Below are 20,034 nucleotides of genomic sequence, written 5' to 3'. Positions count from 1 at the left end.
AGAGTGCAGCGCATCACATCAACGCGCACGTCCAGAGAACCACTCTGAACTTACCAATGGAGCCTAAAGAGGCAACTGTGGTAAATAAAGGATGACTAATTTTACACGTCGGGCAATTGTATTGTAGGGGCATATATGGGACAGGAAAAATTATAATATTTAACCTTTAAACTTGCTTAATGCTCATTTCAAATGATTACATGATTAATAATAAACAGCACTCTTATTTCCCTGGGTTACTACCTCTCCTTGATACAATTACGAATGAAAGTATTAACTTTTAAGTCAAAATAAATTATGATTACGAAGATACAGAAATATTGCAAATCATCTTTTAATAATAAATATTGGTAGGAAAGAAGAGAACTTCGCCTTTAGGCAGCATTTTTCACAAGTTATGAAACTGGTTGATTTATGAATATTAAAATTATTTAATGTAGCTTAATATTCCTGCATCATTTAATTACAGCAATAAAATATAGTTATGACATCGCACTTCCAACAGAGTAACACTATGACACACTGGAGCTTTGAAAGAATAATTAAGTGCTATTCCTCTAGCTTCATTAAATTCTTCATTAACTTCTTTTATCGGCAATAGCTTCTCAAACCAGCAAGGTATGCTTATTCCTATCATCAAATAGGCCTATAGTATGTGTTAAGAACAACATATTAATTGCAAAGAAAAGCAAACTGGACACGTAAATTCCTCAGGAGGTGTTCAGAAATGTTTTTTTTTTTTTTAAACAAATCAAGGCCAAATGTGTCTGATAGAAAATTTTAAAGGTGCGGACCTGAAACAATATGAGTTTGAAACAATATCCATCGGTGTCACCCAGGTGCACGTAACAAATGGACGACAGCTTGTTGCAGATCCCTATTTTTTTAAAAACTCATTTAGCATTTAGGGTTAAAATGAAGTTATCTCAAAAAATTAAGTCATGTTTCAGGTTTACCGTAAGACTGATCTTCAACAGTGAAACGGAGCTCAAAATGAGCAGGAGAGGCTCGTTCACCATGCAGGAAAATGACATTTTGAATGTCAGTAGGAAATGATCACGGTTCATCGTGGTAGTATTGTGTTTAATTGGAGGTATTTCTGTCATGCAGAGGTGTGCCCTGTCATAGTTCATGACACGCTGTAAGCTAAATGGGCCACTTATGGGAACTAAGCTATCATTAGAGTCGCTCCTCTGTATTCACACCAACAAGCATGAAGGTTTACTGTGAAAACCAGAGTTCAGCTAAAAAAGACAGTTTGTGAATGAGCTGTAAGCCTAATTCATGCATCCCAGTCTGCTCGGCATAAATGTTGTGATTCCTATCTGGCCTCCAGCATCTGTTGGGACTCTCCATGGACATTTGTGTGAAGCCCAGATTTTTATGACCACTTTAACGTGCCGTTCCCAGTCAAAGGAGGGTGTCAGATAAAAAATAAAAAAATAAAAACAGCGAGCCACAAGCAGAAGAACATACCACCACTTTATCTTAAGAAATAAACTTCTATTATCATCTTCAGCAGTCACTTTATACATGGCGTATTAATTAATACTGCATATACTTCAGTGATGGTATCAAGGCGCTACTTTATTGTATTTGTAATAATTTATCCGCTGGTTGTGCTGTTCTTTTTACATCTCTCTTTGCAGGTGAAGAAGCAGACTGGTGTTGTTCTATCGTTCTCTCCCTTTTATCTCCTCTTTCTTTCACCTTTTCTCCTTTTTTTTCTCTTCTACTTTCTTATTGTAGTGTCCATATAACATGAAATATCCCCTGCGTAAATTATAATAAAGCTATTTCCATGTATAAATCCAGCGGAGCACTATGGCGAAAGCGGTACGGCTCCACTTGTGAAAGTAAAATCTGTCGGGCTGTTTTTGGCATTAAGACAACAATTCTTAATGCCACATTACCAGACAGGACACTATATATATAAAAAAAGAAATATACATTGAGGGGAGTGCTGCTTTTTCCTCCATTTGGATCATGCATTTCTCAAGGACAGCAAGGATAGAAAAACTGGATCAATAACCCGGTGCAAAACAATCGTGATGCTTCCTTTAGGCTCTCTTCTTCTCTTCTTTTGTCTGAGTAGACAAACAAGTACATTCTTCCCCCTATGAGGCTGCGGCGAAAGCTGGATGTCTCTGAGTGGAATCCAACAGTCCAACTGAGTGAAAAACACTATGAATATGGGCGCAAGGTCCAGACGGCTTGCTCGGCTCAGAAACATGACTTTCTTTAAAAAGTATTTACTGAAGCACGACTTCTCCACATCTCAATGACAAAAAGGACTAACATGTATCTATTTCTACATTATTATCATTATTACCATCTGCTTTATCTACCACAGGAAGTGATGGAAGGAAATGTAAAAAACATATCTTTCTCTTATGGAAAGACTTTTGTTTTCCTGAAATACTATTTAAACTTACTTCTTATTTGGTAAATGAAGACAAGCCTGTGTGACTCATTAGTGGGCTGATTGAACAAAACCCCTCTGTGCTGCATTTCTGAGACCCCTTGTGAATATTTAGCTGATTAAAGTTATTATGTGGCTTGATACAGTGTGGGCCCCAGCTGCTCCAAGCAGCAACAGCAACTGCTGGGTGCAAAACCCAAAACAAGTAGGAAATTAACCTAAGAAAGAGAGGCTCATTGACATGCAGACAGACGTGCAGGGTGGAACACAAACACTTAATTGCGACCTAAATTTTCATACTAAAAAAAAAAAATCTATAAGGTCTTTTTGAGTGGGAGATAAACAGGTTGTTTTAATAATTATATAAGCTGTAAATTCTATTAAAAAACACATCTATCTCTAGTTGAAACATATAGTGGGCACTACAATCATTGGAATTGTTTGCTGAAATTTGTAAGTTTGATCATTTACAAAAAAAATAAAAACATTAATTTGTATGATAGCAAAATTTAAACGAGGCAGAATATTGGTCTAAAAAAAAAAAAAAAAAAGGTTTTGCTTTATAAATATGCTCAAAAAAACTAAACACACTGAACTACACCAGACAGCAAATACAGATTGACATTCAGAGATCTGAAGAATAATTTGGTTAGCAGTCCACATGAATGACACAGGGGAAGAAACACTGACCAGAAACCTTATGACTGATGGCATTATCACAACTGCTATGTTATTTTGCTCTTGTCCTAAATGGCAGTGGCTTTCGTCTTTTGATCTGAGAAGTAATTAACCCTCATGACAGTGAGAATTATTAGAATGTGAAATAGCCACAACAGGCATGTTTAACGATTTGAAAACTTTTTACTGAAATTCTCAGAGAAAAATTGTGAAACAGTATTTGTTTGCATGTGAAGCAAACAGCAGCATATCTATGTGTCTGCTGAAGACCTGGTTGGTCAGAAGGACCTTTAAAACTTTCTGGCTCAGACCTCAACTTAAGTGAAGACCGATTTCCTGACTGAAGACACCAGGTGTGGGACGTACTCCTAGCCAGGTTTCTTTCCTTGCTCTTCCAGACAACAGGGATTGTCCTCAAAACAAAGTCAAACTCAGTTTTGTGTTTAAAAAAAACTGCATAAGTGAGGCCATCTTCACTGCAATTCAGATTTTTATTGTTAAAATGCTATCGCATTTAAGTCATTTTTATTAGATGTACTTCCAACACGCCTCGTTTTGCAGGTATGTTAGATACGGTAAAGATAGATGTTGACATACACTGTACAAAAAGACATCACCTTTTTCTTTCCTCTCTGTCTAAATGTAATTAAAACTGAAATTGTCCTGTTTTATTTGTTAAATGGAATTAAACATTTGTCATAATTTAAAGTAAAGTCAGAATTTAAAGTAAATGTCTTTAATATTTAGAATAGAATAGAAACACCCTTTATTGTCCCACAGTGGGGGAATTAAGGTGTACCAGCAGCAAATAGCAAACTTATAACCTAATGGGAAAAAAATACTGTTGAATTATTAAAAACAGCCGTATACTCAAGAAATTAAAGAAGTAGGGAAATTTTAAGAATGTGCAAAACCTACACGTATGGATATTAATGCAGCTGACCTATATGGTGCAAGCAACGTAAAAACTACACCCTGACTCTCTCTGAAAAAGCAAAGCCAGCATTTACTGCTAAGGACTGGCCTCCATATACAGCCACTGAAAACCAAAGATTTTTCAATGTGAAGTTGTTATGACACCATGATCACCACAATCTACAACAAGACCACAATAAATCTGGGAATCTTTAAGCACCAAAAGTGCTCAAAGATTCCCAGTCATTACTGGAACACGCTTTTAGTTTCATCGCAGCATTGGACATGGTACGTACAGGCATCTGAAAATTAAATCCAAGGATAAAGCGTACCAGAGGTCAACGTTTGTCTTCCTCCTATCAAAGCACTTCCTATTTCCTCACAATGGCACACAACAACGCATCATGTTTGAAGTGGTGCCAATAAATAGATCTTCACGTTTGAAGTTATTAACGTCCAAAGTCAGTCAATTTTTCTATGCGGAATATTGATTGATTGTTTTTTTCCAGAACATAAAAATATATGACAGTAACAAGACATTTTTACTGCATTATGGAAATGTTGGTTTATTTAAGTAAAACATTGTCCTCTTGAGTGCAAGTGTACTTTCTTTGGGGCTGGACTTGCAGCTGATATTATTTGCATGTATGTGAGCATAAAGGTAGAAAAAACCGGGGGGATATGCAGATATGTAACGTCTAGGACTGAGAACTCGGAACATGTGTGGCATGCTCTGCAATTTGCTACGTCTTTTTAATTTGAGCTATGGGATTCATTTACATGACCTTAAGTTAGATACAGGAATACGGATATTGTTACAAATTCATTTTGTCCTAATGAATGGAAATGCTTCACAACTGGGAGGGTGTTGATTGGATGATGAAGTATGCAGCAAAAATGCACCGCGTACCCACAAATAAATGATGCTGCTAATAATCTGTGGCAGAAAAGGGAAACTGTGGTTTTAGATTGACCTATCTCTCAAAGTGAACATCGGTGAGGCGAGATCCAAGCTATCCAGTCAGCAAGAGAGTTTATAGTATGTGACTATTTCAACTTTGCTACTATGTCAAATATGAAACATGTTAGCCCTTGGTTGATAAAACAAATGTGTAAACTTTGTCCCGATAGCTGTAAAGCAAAGAGACATGGCGCACAGAAATCTGGCCTCCCCACTAAGCAACAGGTGGCAGCAATTTATCAATTTAATCACGACACTAGGTCCCTTACATTAAGATGGAAACGGTCATTAGCAGCCATTTGAAGTAGCACACACGCCCAATTAGACGCCTCTCGAGCTCATTCCCTCTTCTTTAATAGGCAGAGGATCACTTCATTAACACTCAGGTTCTCATGTCTGTCAAAACGCTGGCTCAGGCTCCTGGTGTCAGCTGTAAAGCCACAAATGCACCTGTAGCTGTGCGCCTGCGTATCGCCTAAAGATACGCCTTAAGTGGAGCCTCATGGATGTGGGTGTCCTTGACCATCTAAGTCAATGAAACGTGATGATCCAGAACTCTGCTCGCTGCTTCACTGACAGCAGCTCCAACCATAACAAACTGTTATAATGCCTGTTCTCTCCCATGCTGTAAACAAAACTGTCTGCATGAAGGGGCCTTCACGCGGCAGTAGCTTTGGAGTGAGACTGATAAGCCCCACCGTTATTGGGAGAAATTAACGGCAATTACTGTTTAAGTGCCAACACTGTGCTGTTCTGTGAACAGTTTAGCACAGTCAAAGATGTGCTTTCTCACCTTTCACAAAGTGTTTCTTTACTCAAATGAATCAGGGCAACTTAAGTTACATCAGCAAAAACCCAGATACCAGACGATAGTGATGGAAGGGGCTGGTGTTGTGTTTGAAAACACCAGACAACACCTACAGTGCCTACACCTGGCCAGCTTAATACGGTTGTAACGGAAAGCAGTGACACATGGCAGAGGATTCAGCAAAGCAACTTTTAATGAGACTCTCTGTGGTTTGAGGCTGCTCCCATAAATCTTTCCCATGTGACGCCATCCATAAGACAACAGATACCAGTAGGGAAAGTAACCGCTTTGGACAGACCCCCAAAAAAAACTTTTTATAAAGTGCTACAGCTAAAAGAGTTGCTTTGGTTTCAAGATAAATTATCAGCTAAAAAAAAAAAAAAACATATTGTTAGACTTGCTTTATTTTAATTTCGATGCAGCCTACAACTGCTGCAACACACGACCGGCATCATGACTCAGTGATTATAATCTACAGTGATTACAATCTCTGCGGTGGATTGATAGCGATGGCACAACCCTGCCCTGAGATGCTGTTAGCATCTGCTGCAGACCTGTTTGCAATGTGGAGAAACTGAGATCCCCATCATAAAACTCAGCTAGTGTGGGAGGGTGTATTCTGATGATGAACATGAATCATCCTTGAACCTTCAATTTCCTCTTTCCAATAAGCCCTCCCATTGTCCTTTTCAGACTCATTAGGAGTCAATTTTTGTGTAATTTTATGGTCCATTTGATGTATAATAACAGCACGGCGCAATTTTCCAGCTGCTGGAAAGCAGGATGACAGACTTGTAAACAAAGAAGGCAAAATCTCACTGTAGACTTTCCTGCCTTACTTCCTGGCGAGCAACAATAACGTAGAGAAATTTATGACATCCATCTCAGTGAAGGGCTGTAGACAATTCAGGTTATGAGTTTGATTCTGTCAGTGTGTGGGAGCTTGCAAATGTTCAACATCTGGTTAGGAAATGGTATGTAAACCACTCAGCTGATCAACATATAAATTGGTGAAACAAAAACAAAAAAACTAATTTCAAAAGACCCAGACATTTAGCTACTTTGACAATAACTGTTTTGATGCTATGGCCTCATTTTATAAAATTGGTATTTCGTTTTCATCATAATTAACAAATGAAATGAATACATTATGTTATGTAGTAATTGGACTTACAAAGCAACAAAGAATAGGTTCTAATGAGACAATTGACAGGTAGCTTAGTGCTGTTATGTATAACAGAAACCTTTCCCCGATCTTCTTTTGCCAATTAGCAACATTTTAAAAAAAATTACATTTTTAGGTTTTGCCTCAGATTCTCCATTTCATTATGTTCTGGAGCGAGTGATTTTAACACAGACATACTTCTATCTGAACCATGCTATCGTAGATCTGACTGAATGTGTGTTGTTGTCCTGCTACATGAGAAAACCTCTCCTCAGGTCTGAAGTCTTTTGCAGACTCTAACGCAGGGGTCACCAACAGGGTGCCCACAGGCACCAGGTAGCCCCCAAGGACCATATGTGGTGCTCAGGAACCTGTTAAAAAAAACAGCACAACCCTCCAGTGAGCTGCATTTAAAATGCTATTTTATTCATTTGCTCCTCCTTTTTAATCATACTTGTATTTACATAGATTTCAAAAGGAAAAAAAGCATTAAAAACAAATTTATACTATGTAAAGTTAAGGTGAGCTTGGACTCTTGTAGGTCAAAGGTCTGTACTGGTAGCCCTTCTAACGTGTTTCCTTTCTGGATTTAGGCCAATCCGTCTTCCAATCAACCCTCTCTCTGCTGAAGAAAATCATTCCCACACCGTGATGTTGCAATGATCATGATGGTGATGAAACTTTAAGGGTGATGTGTCAAGTTTTGCATGTTGGAAAAAAAGAACAATTGTCGATCTTCTGTTTCGGCTGAGACTTTCCTGAAAATATTTGCTATGTCCCCCACATGGCTTTTAGCAAAATGCAAACATGTGTTGGTATGGGTTTCTTAAAAGTCAGGTTTGAGTTGTCCTGTCCTGATTATCCAGCCCGTCTCCTCTCCAGAAAGCAGCTGGCACCAATACGACCCCCAAACAACTCACCCGACACCATCAGTGTCTGTATGCAGTGGGCAGACACCAGGGGTGAGGCCGATACACCCCACCACACCAACATTTGTGTCATCAAAATGTCATAAATGAAAGTGTCTAAGTTGTACCAAAAATTGAAGTCTACGTCGCCACAAGACAGCAGGGCTGGGAAATCCTCCCCGCTCCCCAGGGAGGTTCCCACTCTCCAAGGTCCTACATGTGTGGCATGTATGATGGAGCAGGCAGAGGGAGGCGTCTTGGGATGGGTAGGGAAGGACTGGGGAGCAAAATGCCAAAGAGTCAGCTCATTTTGACATAAGCACCCCTGTTGTTTGGCAGAATGCATTCCCTGAAAGCGAGAGCACCTGCAATGAGGTGGTGAGAACCAAACTTTCCACCAGCTTAAGAGATGCCATGGCCAGCTATTGCATCATAGCCCCACGTGGGTAAGGTCGGATGCCCAAGCATACACTGGCCCACAACCCCAGTGACATACTCCCGAGGAACTGAGCCCCCAAGACCCTACCAGGACCCCCACCCAGGCGTCCCACCACTTCAGCCACTACTCCCCACAGATTTGTCCCACAGGACAAATCCAACGTACCTCCACCCCCACCAGGTGATGGAGCTACTCAATAGAGCCCAGAGAGATTGATCTGATGTGGAGACAAATGATGTCTCAAGACAAAAGATTAATACTGCAAATATTTTTACTTTTCCAGTTCATCGGGATAGATTTCTTAGCAGTAAAAGCCGTGCAGACTGTTTTTCCCCAAAGTGCAATTTTTCTGAATTATATTATTGGATGTCAGTAAATCTGCTAAATGTGATGAATTGCACATTGTGATTTTAACAATGGATGATTATCTGATTATTATCTATTGCAAGTTCGTGTTGTCAACGGTTAACACAAATTGCTCTGACAGGCCATCCTTGAACAGAGATGATTTTTTTCATAGTCGCTATAAGTCATGATGATGACAGTTTACATCTAGATTGTATATTTTCATAAGTAATGTTTGATAACACTTGCAACTGACAAAACAATTGAATGTAATATGTTAACAATGCAAAAGAATATAAATAGCATTGTTTTAATCCTGTGCTGTGAATCTCTGTGAAGACAGAGGTCTCTAAGGCGTGTAATTTACACGTCCAGCTGGTATCACACACATTCCTCTGCTCCCTGTCTCGATCCATCTGTTTCTCCACTTGCACATGCTGTCCATGCTGATAAAGTACCTGCTGAGTAAAGAATATTACACGCTCCCCTGTCTCCTTTTTCTAATGACACACAGTAAAGACGTAAAGCCATAAGAGTGAAAAGTTTTTCAAACATACGTTCATTTTTAAACAGGAGGCTGACAAACTAAAAATGTTCTAATCCTTGACCTTATTGTGGTCGTTACATTATCATCTGGTCATCAATGGTTAATTGACGAAGTAGATTTTGATTACCATTAAACACCTTAACACTAAAGAAACGGAAGAAGTGCAAAATAGATGGACAATTTATCTAGTCTTATTCTTTTTCTCCTTTTGTTTAGACAAACAGTGACAATGAATAACATTTCATTTGATTTTTCATTTGGAAGATACCCAAGTAAATGCTTTGTTAATTAATATATATCAGTTTGACAAATTCAACCTCCAACTACTAGATATTTTAATACCTATTACGACAGAAACACGGTCAGCACAGGACCACCAACAATTAAGATCCCACAGTTTTCCTTTTGTTCAAGGTGCCTGAACTCACTTTTCAACACTGCGTACAATTATTCTTTAAAGGGAATGTGTGAGTGTGAGTGTGCATTTAAATCTTATTCACATAGGTCCAGAATAATTTACTCTCAAATATTCGCATCCACATCATCCTCCAGGTCCTGCGTTAGTTGATAACAAGATTAGCAGTTTAGGCATTGTACAAATTGAGAAATGCCTTATAAATTATGAGTATGCCTTTTTTGGGCTTTCCTACTAAACATCCAACTCGGGCTTAAGAGGTTTAAATTTAGAGAATCCAATCAGCTCCTGATAATTCTTAGATTAAAAAAATAGGTAGTTGTATTGAAATGTTTTTTTTCTATATAATTAGTGTGTAGATTAGTTAGTGTTATAGTGCATCATGTTAGGTTGAGCTGTTCATGTTTTTTTTTATTTTAATTCAGTTCAGACTTATCCAAAATATATTATGTTGAATAATAGATTTTATTCAGGATTACACTGATCATGAGTTGTTGATTTTCCAAACTTTGTTATATTAAGCATTGATTTTCCTTATGTTGATCCTGAGTTAATCAAACCGACAGGGACATTCAGACCTCAGACATCTTATGCTTTTTATATGATAGTGTTCATGCAATAGAGATGTCACGATTGTAATTGATTTTGAGCTTTAATGGACAATAATATAGTCTAACATGACTTAGACATGTTACAGCTTATATGAAACACATGAGAGAAATCTAGATTATTTCACAATTTGACAGTACAAGTAAAAGTCCACGTTGGTTGAATAGAAGTTAAATTTTGTTCTTCTGTAGTGAAGAGAAATGTCAGAAGCATAAGTCCATCCATCATCTATACCCGTTCATCCGTGCAGTGCCGTGGGGGGGGTGTAATCATGATTTATCATGTTGCCCTGTGATGGACAGGTCGCCAGTCCATCACGGGGCAACAGAGAGACATACAGGACAGACAACCATTCACACACACCATCATACCCAAGAACAATGTAGACAGACCAATTAACCTCTCAGCCATGTTTTTGGCCTGTGTGAAGAAGCCGTAGAACCCGTAGAGGACCCATGCATGCACAGGGAGAACATGCAAAATACATGGAAAAAAGATTCAAAGCTAGGGCCTTCTTGCTGCAAGGGAACAGTGCTACTAACTGTGCCACTGTGCATCCTCCAAAATAAATCATGACACTAAATTGCTATAAAAACTTCATCCAATTTTAAGATATCCATATAAAAAGGAGACATTTTCATCTCAAAAACCTGGAAAATCCAACATTGCGCGGAGACTTTTGCTGCCACTGAAGCATGAAACTCATTTCTATGATGTGTATTGGTGCTTTTTAAAGAGGAAAAAGACTCACCATAAGGTCTTAGGCCTTGGGAAGCTCTTGTCGACTCTAGACAGGAAGAGGAAAATTACATGAATTAAATTACATGACATGGAATTAATACTTTTAACGAAATACCACTTGTTTTCAAACTGTTTTCAAACTCTATATCCGTGTTTATTTAGTCTCATCTCACCTTTAAAAAATTGCAGTATAATGTAGCAAAGGGACAAAAAAAAGGCAGTTTTTTGCTTTTTTTTAAATATGTACCATTGAAATGTGAGCATAAGGACTCATTTTTCCACATAATTTTGCATAAAACAAGATCATTTTAAAGCCAGTAGATTTTTTCTTGCCAGAAGATTGCCAATAAATGTACGATAGGAACGCTACTCGAAGCCAGAGGAATTCGCTTTCCATCTATCCTATTTCCTCCCTCCGCTACTCCTCTGGCTGCCAGCTACGAGCTTAGCAGAGTCAGAGTAAGATTGTTTCAAACACGGGAAGTAGAGCCTGGCAGCTGCAGGCAGGCAGACTGTTGGAGTGCAGATATGAAGAAATGGAAGCGAATGCAGCAGTTTTCATCGAAAAATCATCAAAATGAGAAATAAAAGTAGAGCATATTATGAAACAGTTATCTCAATCTGACAAATAATATGAGGGATATGCAAGAATTAATTAAAGGCATTGTGCAATTTTGCTCTTACATGGTAAGATATGTGCGATGAAGAAAAGAAAAAAATCTAATCAAAAGTAGGAAATAAAGACAGTGTCAAATAAAAGGATGCCAGACAAAACATGTAGTGACTTTTTTTTTCTCCACCACATTTTCTGTTTTTTGGATGGTTGGCATTCCCTTGCTATACTTCTTCCTCTGGTAAGATTGATCGTTGAAACGGCACAAAAAACAGTCACTGGCTGTGGATAATTAATCTACTAATAATCACCGCCACTACCATCGTCCCCAGGGGCAACCAATACAAATAATTACAAAGCTCATGCAGCATGAACGCTCACAAAGGCACACACGGCATTTATTGACAAAATAGTAAAACGAAAACACCGTACGGCTAATTAGGGCAATTCTACACACAATCTTATTCAGTTTATGAAAAGACAGAACTTCGCTGCTGTTCACTGGGATATGCAAATACTATCTAAAAGAATATATATATATATATATATATATATATATATATATATATATATATATATATATATAAATAAAATGTTACCAGAGGTGTCAAGTAACTTAAAGTTATTTATACTTTACAAATATAATATAATTATAATTATTTATTAGCCTACTTTTAACTTCTACTTCTTCCATTTTAAAAATGGTCTTGTCACTTCTATTTTTACTTCTTGTCGTTCTGGCTTATCAAAAAATAAATAAAAAAGTAAGCAAATAAATACTAATTAGATAAATAGCCAGAGAGAGTGAATTTGATTGTGGTTGGAGGCATTACTGCACCAAGTTGTTTGTACAATCCCAATCCCCACCCAAAAAATACAAAAATGTATGAACAAGAAAACATGGAACACAGCATTTTTAGGCTTGTTAGTTTTTTTTCTTTTTTTAATTTTTTTTTTTGATTAACCACTTGGATTAATAATTTGTATTGACAGCACTGTCTACTCTATATAGACAACCATAACACAGTTATTGTAATACGAGGGTGATGCACTCATTTTCTTGTCCAGTTTTGTGCAACTAAGCTTGGATGTCCATTTACGTTTCAATAATAACAAATAAGAGGTTATTAATAATATATATGTCTCTAAAGTTTGACGTTTTTCAACAGCAGGCAACCAGACATCTGATTTTCTGCTTCATGAAACCCATGTTGACGTTCTGTATTGCACCTGTATGTACCTTTAATATTTTTGCATTTTATTGTATGGTTCATTTTCAATGAAAATATGTGTGGGCAGAACAGCCTATTGCAATGTATTTCAACATTAGCATTATAATGTGTCATTATAGTAATAATTGCCTTTATAAATTTCTTTTTTGGGGGGTAGTACATTATAGACCTCTGTGGCATGGGACGTCTAAGCTATTGTCCTTAATAGCACTTTTTTAGCTCACAATACGTTTACTTTTATACTTTGAGTAGTTTTGAAACAGGTACTTTCATAATTTTACTTAAGTAAAAAGTTTTAATTAATAGTTGTACTACTGCAGAAGTATGCTTAAACCCTGTTATATATATACTTCTACTTGAGTAATACATGTGAATACTTTTGACGCCTGCTTACCATCATACTGAACATTGACGTCAGCTCGAAAGTGACTAATTTGTTTATTAGGTTTACAGATTACACGTCACTTCTATAGAATAGTTGTCCCTCAGCTAATCAATGCCTTTAAAAAAATTAAAAAAAAGACAGAAATTTAGACAGCATCTCGTTTCCACACTTGGTTTTAATTGAAAAATCTTCCACATTCTCCCCAGAGATTATATTTCTGAGCACCCAAGACTAATTATATAATTTTTTCTTCTTTCTCCATTACAAATCACAGTGCATGAGCACAGAGCACGCACTGAACACCCAGACCAACTTGAGGTGTCTCTCTTTGGTCACAATAACAACATTAACAAGAAAAACATTAAAGTCTTTTTCAAAATCACTTTCTAACAAAATTATATTCAGAGGAATATTGAAGAGCCTGGCGGACAAAACAAAAAGGAGCTAACACATTTAGAAGAAATGTGTCTGCTTGCAGGAATAAATACTATCTTTGTACATTGTTGACACAAAAGAACATTCAAAACTGTAGGGATTGTATTTCAAACATTAAGCCTGAAACCTTTTGTCATATATTGATAGGAGGTGACTCCTGCAGTTCAATAAAACATGGGGGTGTTGGGTCAGACTTTAATAATAGGGGGGGATATTTTCCTGTAAATGTATATGTTTGCTGACCTTCCCCCCTAAAATCATCCTTCCTATATCTTTTTTATGATCGATTCTTAGATTCAAACTCTACCAATATTACTAAGCGCTTGTTAGGCCCATTTCAGTAAGATAACTTAAATAACCCCTTACTGAACTAGTTCTGTTATACAGGGAGCTGTTGCTTGATTTGTTGGGTAATTTGTGCTTCCTTTCGTGTCCTGATGGGCAGAACTAATCAGCCCAACTGGGAGCACCTGTCAGACAGACTCAGGGGTGTTTTACAACAGACCCGCAACTTTTCTTCCACTTTCTGTTTCTGCTGGCATCAAATATGTTTGAGGTTGTCGGTCACATTGGCGTTCACTAAAAAGACGACTAAATAGGTGTAGCCGACAGTTTCCGTATCTTAAACTCTACTTCTTAGGTACATGCCGAGTGGTCGCTGACATGTGGTGCCAAACCCTTTTCTCCCACTACTTTGACTGATGAAGAGAAACATTACACAAATTTACATAAACGTTTTACATAGAGAATTATTTTTTAAGTGTTTTTTTTTTTACTTTACATGATTACAGTTTATGAAACCCAAAATTGGGTTTATATAACACAAGTAGCATCATTTCTAAAACAGAAATGCGTACTGAAAAGTAAGTCCATAGCCAGTGTATGTACTCTGTATTGAGTCAGGGCTCCTTCTGCATGAATTACTGCATCAGTGTGGCATTGCACGGAGGGGATCAGGCTCTGGCACTGCTAAGTTGTTAAAAAGGCCATTTAAATGCAGGATAATGGACTGAAAATTAGTTTTTATCAGGCTGGCAGAATCACAAAATCTGTTTATGTGCGGTTTTCATTTCCTTTTGTGCAGTATTTACAGTTTGCATTGCTTTTTTAATTATCCATACATATCTTTCTTCTTATATACTCTTCTTACATACACCTGACAGTGGCAGCTGCCATGTTTTCATTATGCACTCGTGTGATAATAATGAAAGCATTTGGATTCTGAAAGTTTGTTTCCTATTTCGATTTTTCTACCCACTCATCTTCCCATTTAATGGGCTTTGACACAGCATTGTTTTACTTTTTTAATTAAAGTACTTAAATGAAGTAACATTTCAATGATAGGAGATAGCAATGAGGTCGGGGTGTGAATAGAGTCGGAATCAGTTTTGGTAAAAATATTTTTTAATGAAAACAGATAACCAAACTACTTCACCAATGCTTGGTGGTTTACAGATATTGCCATTTCTAAGGTGCACATATTTATTTGTTCTCTAAGGCTTAGTACACAAATGACTTTTTATGTGTTTTGGACTTTCATACACAAGAAAACTATATTTCACATCACTAAAAATTATTATATCTGAATAGTCCGACCAAAGTGGAGATTTTTGAAAACCCTGTTTTTGTGTTTGCGTGTTTATGGGATAAAACTGTTTTAGGGTCCCGTGCATCACAGTCAGCAACAAATAATGCGGAGACAATGTCACGTGCGGCCATTATTATATATTTTTCCATGCCGTGGAGGAAAAGTGAACGCTATTAGAGTGGTGTTGATTTTATGTTGGTGTTGTAATTGACTCTTTACAGTTTTATCTAATCAATGTTAAACTGGAGAATTTCACTGCTACAAAGTCAACAGTCTCTCGATCCGACCGTTCCTTTATCGAGATTTCCAAGAAAAAGCATACATGGAACGCAACAGTGGTGTAGGGAGCTAGGGAGTTTGCTCACTAACTGGTGGGTGTAAGTAAAGCACTTTCCACTCCTCAGGGCTCAATAAATCACTATACAACTGTAGGTCATTTGCATTTAATAAAGTTGGTTCAGGCGCTTTTTGCTTGTTTGTTTTCACAAACCTAGCTGCTCCAATACGTTTAGGTGCAAAGGAGAAAGAGTACTTGGAGGTCAGCTGTTTTACAACAACACTCCCTCCCAGTACGGAGGGACCACATGGTTTAATGAAGGATACTGATTGGCTAACATAGGTTTTGAATTTGATATGTTAAAAGCAACATTCACAGGTATATTGATGTGGCTTCATGTGGATGAAAACTTTTCTGAAAATAATACCTTGTGTATGAAATAATTTTTAAAAACTGTGGGGGGTGGGGGGTATTGTTTTTATAAAGACCTCAGTGTATAAGGTGACTGTTTGCTGTGCTGCCACACAAACAGGTGCTGTTCATATAGTTAGAATATCATTCCATCCAAAAAGTGAAACTTGTATGTTATATTCATGCAACAAATCCACAATTGTTGAAATTGAATGAGTTAGTAGATTATAGTATTTTACAAACAATGTTTAAAGCACATACAAACATATTGCTAATAAACATAAAAAAAAAGATTTGGAAAAATAGAAAGCAATTATAATTTAAAAGGAACTGAGATCTTGAAGAAAGAAAACACATTTAGAACAAAACTGATGGAGTTCTGAGTTTCTTTGAAAGTATTCAGCTTTTGGAACAATCTGAACAAAGAAACCAAATAATCACAATCAATATTCACATTTAAAAGGACAATAAAAGCTGCTATGGTGAGTGGATATGTCGGTTATGCCTGATTATTAATACTAATGTGAAATTTTATGTTTTATGAATATACAGAAAATTAACCTAAAATAAAATGTGTATTTAAGTTTTGGAGGACAGAAATTTAATTTGATTATCTCTGTTTTTTGTTATATATATATTTTGATGCTCATTGTGTTGTTGTTGATGATTTTGTAATTGAAGTTCTTTGTAAATTGTAAAGGTAAAGGGGGCAGATGACATACCATTTCTTCTTTCTGCTCCCTTTCGTTTAGAATGTTTGTTCTTATGTTTCATTGTTTTGTTTGAACACAATGAATATTCATTCATTTCACACAGACTGATATATTTCAAGTGTTTATTTCTTTTAATTTTGATGATTATAACTAACTATAATTATGACAACTAATGAAAACCCCAACTTCAATAAAATATTAGAATATTGTGTATAGGTCCAATACTGAAGACACCTGGTGCCACTCTAATCAGGTAATTAACTCAAAGCACCTGCAAAAACCTTTAAATTGTCTCTCGGTCTAGTTTTGTAGGCAACACAATCATGAGTAAAACTGCTGACTTGACAGTTGTCCGGCAAGGCAAATTTATTTATATAGCACATTTCAGTACAAAGACAATGCAAAGTGCTTTAGATTATTAAAACATGGGAAAATAAACAGAATATTAGCAAGTTAGAATAAAATGTTGAAACAAAATAAAACATGGGAAAAAAGAAACTAAAAGCAAATATTAAAAACAGTTGGACTACAAAGTTAGTGGTTAGTGCATTGTGCTTGTGTCCTGGAGGTTCTGGGTTCAACTCCCACATACTGCCACTCTGAGTCAACGAGCGAGACCCATAAACCACTGCTCCCCAAGGGTGATGGGTTAAATGCAGAGAACAAATTGTGTTGTATGTTTCAATGACAATAAAGACGATTATTATAATGATGTTTCAGTCATGTCATGCTTTTGGGCCCATACTTTTCATCATGAAATCAAACTTTCCAACCTGGGGAAAATATTGGCCCTGGAAACAGACGGCCATTGACACCTTGCACAAGGTGGGAAAGACACAAAAGGTCATTGCTAAAGAGGCTGGCTGTTCACAGAGCTCTGTGTCCAAGCACATTAATAAAGAGGCGAAGGGAAGGAAAAGATATGGTAGAAAAAAGTGTACAAGACGATTGTGAAACCAAACCCATTCAAAAATATGAGATTCACAAAGAGTGGACTGTAGTTGAAGTCAGAGCTAAAGAACCACCAGACAGACGTCTGCAAGACCTGGTTTCAGCTGTCGCTTTCCACGTATCAATCCACTGGAAGAAGAGACAGCGTTAGAAGCGTCTCGCCTGGGCTAAAGACAAGAAGGACTGGACTGATTGGTCCAAAGTTATGTTCTCTGATGAAAGTATATTTTGCATTTCCTTTAGAAATCAAGGTCTGGTAGAAGAGAGGAGAGGCACAGAATCCATGCTGTTTGAGGTCTGGTGTAAAGTTTCCACAGTCAGGTCATCTGCTGGTGTTGGTCCACTGTGTTTTTTTTAGGTCCAAGGTCAACTCAACAGTTTTCATGATATTCTAATTATATGACCAGTGCCTGGACAACAGCCTGTAATGGTTTGATGTAACTGAAATGTATTATATATTAAATTCTCTCTTTAATATTCCAAAAAAAAAAGTAAAAAACAAAGCGATTGGACTTGTTTTCCGTAGTTGAAGACGTTTCGCTTCCTCTCCAGGAAGCTTTCTCAATTCAAAAAGTCTGGAGTAATGTGCAGTACCAAGTTTTATACTGCTGCCTAACAAAGGGCTTGTAATGGCTTAGATAACATGCAAATTCAACCGAAACAGGTCCACCCCTTAGTAATGGGCGGTCGTTAAAATCATTAAGGCAGCAGATTAAACCGAAACTGATCCACTCTTCTGTAACGAGGAGACGTTAGGGTTGTTATTGGCCTGGCTTAAAGGAACGATGTTTTGATCACCCATATGAGGGTGAGAATTGAGGCGATGATTGGCCGGAATTGATCCTATAGCTGTGTTGTAAGTTTTTGAGAGTTGGAACCTAAGGCCTCCTCCTCTGTTTAAGGTTGTTTTTTCTCTTTTAATGTAGAGAAAAAACAACTCTCTTTAATATTAGACAAAAACCAAGGTAATGACTTTGGACAGGATGACATGTAGGACACAATGCCACACACTGGCAACACAAGGGCCGAAGTTGGGAGGACAAACAGCTAAGAGGAGCGCGAGGAAGTCTGAAGTGTGCCAGAGCATTCAAACCAAAGTCAGCCGCTGCATCATCCGGATCTACTGAATCACTGCGTGGGACTGCAAGCATCTGCAGAGTGAGCAGGGCCTAAGAGAGAATTGTCTAAGCAATAGCTGTGTTTAGAGAATCACAAACAGCTGTGGGGAAAAAGTGTTTTCATTTCAGCGCTCATACTCTCCTTATTTGGAGTGAGATAGATCTCTGCAGGGTGATGAGAATGAGCAAAGAAGGACAAGCTTGAGTCTTACTCCAGAAGAATGAGAGTCTGCAGTCCTGCCCTGAACACATGAACATCAGGGATGTCACCCATAAAAAGTTATTATCCGTTTCTAACGAAACAGTTGTGGCATCTGTGCAGGTTAACACAAACGCAAGGTCCTGGCATTACCTAAAATGAAGTACAGTTTTTACAAGAAAACGGATGTACCTGTACCATAGATCCATAGGTGCCTGAACAATGGAGCATGTGAGGACACTCACTGTTCCCATATTTTTAAGAGCGCTCCCCTATGTTTTTACCTAAATACCTTGCAGTCACGCAAATGTACAAAGGCTGTGTTGATTCTCATTATGCATTTTCTGCAACTACCAAAATAAACATGAAAACAAAGATCAAAATATTAACATGAAAAAAGAGTGACCTCTCAGTTGGTTCGATCCAACTTGCCCAGTGTGGGAATAAAAGTTTCTCCATTTAAGCATTAACTCTTTGGTCGGACACTTTACAGCAATCGACATGAAAGGCACAACAGACAGAATCTGCATCCGTTTTTACTGCATTATTGTAGTGTTGCGTCTCTCTCTCTCACTCACACACACACACAATAGAAACACAATCCAGCCGTAAACTCCTTAAATATGCTCATTAAAGCTATGGTTGATAATCCTGTTCAGAAACACTTTTTGTTATACTTGGTGAAATGGTCCTTCCATCGGGACAGTAGACAAGATGTAATGTATTCACAAAAAGGAGGCTAAAATATTAAATCACAGTGAGAGCTGTAGCCTTGTAAAAACTCTGACCAACCCCTGCCCTTCGGTCCAAAGAGCAGTATGCAATTTTCTCCTTGAAAATAATTCAGCTTGTGCGGAAGAGGAAATACGTCGCGCAACTGTTAGAAAGTGGACACTTTTAGGTTTTTCATGCTACATCAACTCAGGCATATCTTGTGCTTTATTTCAAATGATGCAGTTTACAGTTTCAGTACTTTGCTTTAACTGTCCCTACATGATGAATTTCCACTGTATCGCCCTGACTGGGATACTGTTTACATTTGTTACGTTCTTATCCTGGCTCTCATGGCACACTGCTGGCAAGTAAATCAATTGATTTAAACCAGGTGTGACTCTAAAAACACATCGAACAATTTACCCTTCAGACCAAGACGTAGGAT

At 37.6% G+C, this 20,034-nt stretch overlaps 1 protein-coding gene across 6 annotated transcripts in view; it reads right to left on the bottom strand.

Annotated features, from left to right (window-relative positions):
- The window catches only part of si:dkey-166d12.2 (rap1 GTPase-activating protein 1), a 127,868-nt gene that overhangs the window by 52,887 nt on the left and 54,947 nt on the right, over positions 1-20,034 (bottom strand). For all 6 annotated transcript variants that reach the window (XM_036152021.1, XM_036152017.1, XM_036152018.1 and 3 more), the window contains exon 2: positions 10,964-10,999. Coding sequence is in view for 5 of the 6 variants with exons in the window: in XM_036152017.1 (XP_036007910.1) it covers positions 10,964-10,999 (36 nt within the window). In the remaining variant the exon portion in view is untranslated. The remainder of the gene's footprint in view (positions 1-10,963; positions 11,000-20,034) is intronic.

The sequence above is a fragment of the Fundulus heteroclitus genome, chromosome 20, assembly GCF_011125445.2.
Source record: "Fundulus heteroclitus isolate FHET01 chromosome 20, MU-UCD_Fhet_4.1, whole genome shotgun sequence".
In the NCBI taxonomy this organism is placed as follows: domain Eukaryota; kingdom Metazoa; phylum Chordata; class Actinopteri; order Cyprinodontiformes; family Fundulidae; genus Fundulus; species Fundulus heteroclitus.
Note: the sequence above shows the minus strand (reverse complement) of the source record. Positions and strands in the feature narration are given on the sequence as shown.